We start from the raw sequence: 6,138 nt of genomic DNA, 5'->3' as shown, positions 1-6,138 counted from the left end.
CTCCTAGATTCCAGTTCTCTCCTGAAAACCATCCTCTTCTCATCCACCCACACACTGATGTGACAGGCAGGATTGGTGGAGGCAGAGGCCTGCCAATCTCTTTCACCAGCTCCACCAGTGAGCATGAACCCAATTTAGAGTATTGAAAATGCTCCCTGAGTCCATGAAATTCTAACATAAGTTAACTAACATAACTCAACTATTTCCCAAAAAAACATTGGTGCAACATAAATCAAACAAAACACAAGCGCAACAATGCAAAGAGACAGCTACAGGACAGGAAGTCAACCAGCAGACAGGAAGAAAACCAGCAGACAGCTACAGGAAGTCAACCAGCAGAGGGCTACAGGAAGTAAGCCAGCAGACAGCTACAGTAAGTAAACCAGCAGACAGCTACAGGAAGTAAACCAGCAGACAGCTACAGGAAGTGAACCAGCAGACAGCTACAGGAAGTGAACCAGCAGACAGCTACAGGAAGTGAACCAGCAGACAGCTACAGGAAGTAAACCAGCAGACAGCTACAGGAAGTGAACCAGCAGACAGCTACAGGAAGTGAACCAGACCACCGGTGTGCTAACCTCTTCTGTTTGACGGTGATGCCCTTCTGCTGCAGGGACTTCTCGTTGGTCAGCTGCAGCAGGGTGATCTCCTTGCGGCTGAACAGGCGGATGGAGAAGGCCTTCTCCAGGAGCTTGTCTGGGGTCACGCTGCCTCCGATGCCCTTAACGAAGGCCTGGATGTCCCCGCGGACCGCTAGCGAGTCCGGCTGCTGCTGCTGGTCCTTGGGCTGCTGGGCCCCGGCCTTCTGCTTACAGTAGAACTTGAGCAGGGCGAGGGCCACGCGGTACAGCACCTTGTAGCCCTCCACCAGGAAGACGTCCAGGAGGCGCGCCGCGTGCCCGAACGGCAGGTCGCCCAGCACCCAGTGCTGCCAGTCCGAGTAGACCTCCAGGACGTCCCGGGAGGTGGCCACGATGAGCCGGTGGGCGGCCGGGCAGTACTTGTTGGCGAGGTCGCCGAAGGTCATGCAGCCGGACTCGTAGGCCAGGAAGGTCTGGTCCAGGAGCCGCCGGCCCGGCTCGTTGCAGGCCAGCAGGCGGCTCACAAGCTCGAAGCACTGCGCCTCGTCCGCGCTGAAGTGCAGCAGGAGCCCCGTCACGGCGGGGAGGGAGGGGCAGTGCGAGATGTCCGGGAACTGGCCGGCGAGGCAGGCGATGACCCGGTGGGCTGAGACCACGCCGTCTGCCTTCAGGCAGTAGCGCGGCACGGGGCTCCCGTCCACGAACTCCGGGAGCGGGATGGCGGCGGCGGAGCCGGGTTTCATGGCGGCGGCGGCGGCATTGCCCATGAGGTCGCGATAGACCTCGGCGTCCGGGGTGACGGTGCGACAGGGGATGGCCTTGATGAGCTGCTGGTACACCTGGGCGCGGAGCTTGTGGTTCCTGGCCCAATGACCCAGCCGTGCCATCTGCTTGAACTCCTTCAGGTCCTTGCAGTCTATCCTGGTGGGACCGCTGGGTTTGGCCAGCTCCCCCATCTGGCTCCAGTCCACGAAACTGCCGTAGTCCTCCTCAGCCATGGTGGAAGCTTCTAGAACAGGCGGGGGAAGGGGGGGGCCTGAGGAGGGCTGGGGGCGGGGAGGGTTGGGGGTCCGGTCTGGAGTAGAACAAAGCTTTCTGTCCTCCTCGTGACAGATGAGTGACAGGCGTGTTTCTCAGCCTTCCATCGTGTCTGTGTCACTGCATGAGGAGAGGAGAGAGATGGGGAGGGAGAGCAGGAGAGAGGGAACAGAGGGAGTGAGAAGGGAGGAGAGAGAGAGAGAGAGAGAGAGAGAGAGAGAGAGATTCTTTTAGAAGCCAGCCTATGTGATTTTGCTTGACATCTACAGTATCCCACTTGTTTAAACACGGCTTACTGCTTAGGCTCCTGGGGCCTCATTTATAAACGTTGCGTAAGTACAAAAGCGTGCGTAACCCATGCTGAGCAACTTTCTACGCAACTTTCAGTATTTATAAAAAACGAGCTTAACGATAAGTTGGCGGAAGGTGTGCGTAACTCTACGCACACTTCGACCCTCCTGTAACTACGATAAGCACGTTTCTGGAGAAAGGGGAAAACGCGACTCCGATGGCAGAGGGATGAAACTCGGGAAAGTCTGCGAAACACATGACATATTGAATAATAAATACATCGGTCGCTGCACGAAACCCTCCAATGTGTCACACAGTTTAAACGGAATCAATCGCCACCGTAGCCTAATCACGAAATAATGTCGGCATTCCTTTGGATGTGTCTGTGAATTGACCCATTTGTGTCATAATATGTTATGTTGTAGACCTATATTCATTTATAGGCTATCCCGAGAAGCATCACGGGCAGTAGCCTATGAATAAAATCCACATTACGTTGATAACACAACACGAGCCTATAGGCTTATCATAGTAATGATTCCGTATGTCGATAGCCTACAACTATAAGGCCTATACCGCACCAAACAAATGTTGCATTGGGCGTTGAAGTATATTTATTCAGTTAATCATTTATTTAGTTAATTATTCGTATGTTTAATTATCCACCTATTCATTCGTTAATGTATTTATGTATTTATAGCCTATATTAGATTAGGCTTTTATGTAAACCCGAATGACCACTGAGGCAAGCCGCAATTACAATGATGTTGAGCTGTGAATGGAAATGTCCTACTTGAGGCAACTGTAGGCTACATTAGGCTATATTGTACATCATATATCCTCATATTGTCTTATGATTGTCATGTAGCAGGCATGCGAGGAATGTGGGCCTAAAAACGCATGTCATCCCAATGCTCACATGCCACTTTGGTAGAATTAGCTGTGCGCAAAACAGCGCATGGAGGTGATGCGTCTCCAAGTTGTAAGAACACAAGGGAGCAAGTTAGATTATTAATTTGCCGAATCGTCATGTGTGTAGCTATAATTACGCTTTATAGAATCACATGAAACTCATCCATGGACCCCATATATTTACAAGACCTCGATACAGGCACTGATATAGCTGGATTATAGTAGGCCATGACGCACGGGGCCTTGGATATGCCGGTACTTGGCACAGATGTTCTAATATGTGCTTGGCTATCCCGCAACATCCATTAGAACACGCAGCTTCTATATGCCTACAGAATGTTTTGAGAAAGTAGGCTATGTGAAATGCATATCATCCCGGAAAATACACAAATTGTCTGCTGCAAAGAACCATCAGATCTGTCGTACAGTTAAATTGGGGATACTTGCCTTAAGTAGTCACTATAGGCCTACATGTTTGCATCGTTATGGATGTCATTGTAAATTGACCCGTTTATACGTTGATAAGTTAGGCCTTTTATTCATGGGCCACACTGTGAAGCATTAGGTTACGTGCAATATAGATCCAAACCCCATTACCCATGCAACAATACTATAGGCTTATAATGATTATCAGTTTGGATATAAGCAGCCACCTAATAAGGCCTACCGCACTAAACGAATGCCAATATAGCCTGCATGATAGATAATTCATTATAATCTAAATGGGACCACTCAGGCCTAACAGGTGCTCTTATCAGTCGTGCACATGTGAAATCATCGTTCCGAAAAGATCCTTTTGCGGCGTCTCTACCTCGTTGACCAATACCTCCACCTCGCATCGGTAAAATGTATCTTTCTCTTTCTGCCTTTTGCACTCGGCTCCATCGTCGTTGCATATGTATAGGCGTATCACTGACCATGTATAGGCAATTGTGGGCGTTAATTGAGGTGTGATCAGAACGCCCGTTCACGTGCGCCAAGTTAAGTGTTGATTGTGATTTATAAAGGGCAGCTGGCGTAGGCGTGGCCTAAGTGAACATGGGTTGTGATACGCAGCGTTTTTTAAATCGGCGATTTTTTGTGCGTATATTTTCGTACTTACTTAGCTAAGCAAACTTAGTTACATGGATTCTACGCAACGTTTATAAATGAGGCCCCAGGACTGAACAGGGCTAACCTTGTCGCCAGGGTCTCATACCCATAACCATATTCCCCTTCCCTGACCTCGTCCGACGGCTGGCTAAATTCGTCCAACGCCAAGAGTCAGCGGGTTAAGGCCTAGTCCACGTTAAGTCTGTCGGCTGTTTGGCCGTGCATGTTAGGAACTGGCTGCCGTCAAACATTAGCCAATCAGCCTAATTAGATTCTCTGTTGGTGTAAGAATCTTATGACAAGGGCGTGTCTCTCTACCCAGAGAGAAGCAGGCACATTTTTCCATCATGGAGCCTGCAGAGGGAGGACTGGTGATCAGTGTGACCTTTGATATCATATTATCCACGTTGGCAATATAGTACAGGTTTAGTGTAGGTTTATATATGAGCTATAACTTATGAGCTATAACTGGGCTACTTGCGTAGTTAAGTTTATGGCTGAGGCGGATCAAACGCTGGATGTAAGGTTTTGTCCATGCTCTGTAGTGTCTGATAAAGTTGTGGAATGGCTTAGTATCTGGCCAGATGTATGGTTTCTCGATCATGTGACATCAACGGTTGCTATATAATTAATAATCTCAACCACAAGGATGGGAGGTTCAGCAAAACATATGATAAAGCATTAAAATCAGTTGAATAATTCCAATTTACCGTAAGAGCCTTGCCTAAAATAGACTACAAAAGGTCTGTAGCCTGTGTACTCATTGAACAGCTAGTCTCTGAAGAGGGTCTTTAAAGAGAGATACAACTAGGGGGTTGGTCGTTGATCGGGGGTTGAGAAAACCTTGGTAACACTGAAGTTGGTCAACAAGCTCAACCGCAACGCTACGTTAGTAAACATCACAATATCAGCATTACCTTTCCTCGCGCTAGCGGTAAGGTAGCTATGATATAAAGTTATTACCCGGGCATCCATCACTAGTGCCATATGTTATAACGTTACGTTGTTATTACCTGGCCATTCATCACTAATGTTAACTGCTATAACCTATACGTCGTTATTACCTGGCCAATGATCACGGCCAGCCTGGCAAGCTTAGCCACCTGGGGCTATCTGGCTAACGTTAGCTATCTAACAGTGACGGTAGGAACCGGCAGAATTCACGGCAATGACGTATAACATGCAAATGACTGATCCAAGTGCCGAACCTCGGTACTAACATCCAGCCATTCTGCTGATCCTGGCTAGCTAAGCTAGGACGAGCTAGCAAAGCTGGCTTTAGGGGTTTCCCTATTCAGGTTGGCCAAGTTAGCGACGTCCCCTGTTATGCAGCCAGCGACTTCAGACAACAAACACACACGTGTAAATAATAATAATAATATTAGCATTTAGCCACATATTACAAAGAGAATCAGCAGCACGCGTGTTTGCAAAGCGCTTGCTTAGCTAAATGCACAGTAGGTTTTAATAGCAGGCCAGCGAGCTAGCTATCTGGCAGTAGGACCGGTAAGGTTAGCTAGCACTAGTGACCAGCTGGCCAGCCCAGAGAAGGAGCTCCACTGTCTCACACACTGAACTGGAATAGCGAACACAGGCTACGAATGTAAAGCTCAAATACGGATAGGGCGGAAGCGCATTTAAAGGTGACAACCGAGAAAGAGAAATAGGAGAACAACACAACTGCCAAAATGGTATTAACTCACCTGTTCAGAAGGTGTCTGGAGATGTGAGGCTGCCTTCATTTTGGTTCCCTCGCCTGCACATGCGCAGACACCTCCTGTGGTCGGGTCGCTGGCAGGGAGGCGCGACCAATGGAGGACAGCAACAGGGACTGAGGGGGATTCGATCATATACACCTATGTCAGTGCTACAGTAGCTAGCTTACATGACACTGATTTGTACTTCAAAGAGGTTAGCTGTAAAATAAATCACTGTGGTAAGGCATCTAAAATGTGCCAATCCTGCGAAATATGCCCAAGTATAATGGGATAAACGGCACGGTATATTGTTTTGATGAAGAAAACTTTTTCCTTACATGTCAAAAGGTTGGAAAACACACAGTCCATACTGCTGTTACAGAAACAGTCAGTCAGTCAGTCAGGCTCTGTGGATGAGCTCACTGCCATCTCATTAATCAGCCTTGTTTTTCAGGCCTGGAACTAGACAGGAAGTTCCCCAGGCAACTCAACAACACCCGGCTTTGTGCTGGACTCAAAGCACCCTC

At 48.5% G+C, this 6,138-nt stretch overlaps 1 protein-coding gene across 1 annotated transcript in view; it reads right to left on the bottom strand.

Moving 5' to 3' along the window:
* tbc1d24 (TBC1 domain family, member 24) overlaps positions 1-5,666 on the bottom strand; it is a 19,215-nt gene extending 13,549 nt beyond the window's left edge. The window contains exons 1-2 of the mRNA XM_084456278.1: positions 5,618-5,666; positions 579-1,739 (exon numbers count right to left, since the gene is read on the bottom strand). Of these exons, the coding sequence (XP_084312404.1) occupies positions 579-1,579 (1,001 nt within the window). The 5' untranslated portion in view covers positions 1,580-1,739; positions 5,618-5,666. The remainder of the gene's footprint in view (positions 1-578; positions 1,740-5,617) is intronic.
* Between the last annotated feature and the right edge of the window lie 472 nt (positions 5,667-6,138).

This window comes from Borostomias antarcticus, assembly GCF_949987555.1.
Source record: "Borostomias antarcticus genome assembly, chromosome: 22".
Lineage (NCBI taxonomy): Eukaryota > Metazoa > Chordata > Actinopteri > Stomiiformes > Stomiidae > Borostomias > Borostomias antarcticus.
The sequence above is the reverse complement of the archived record's forward strand: the minus strand, read 5'-3'. Positions and strand labels throughout refer to the sequence as shown.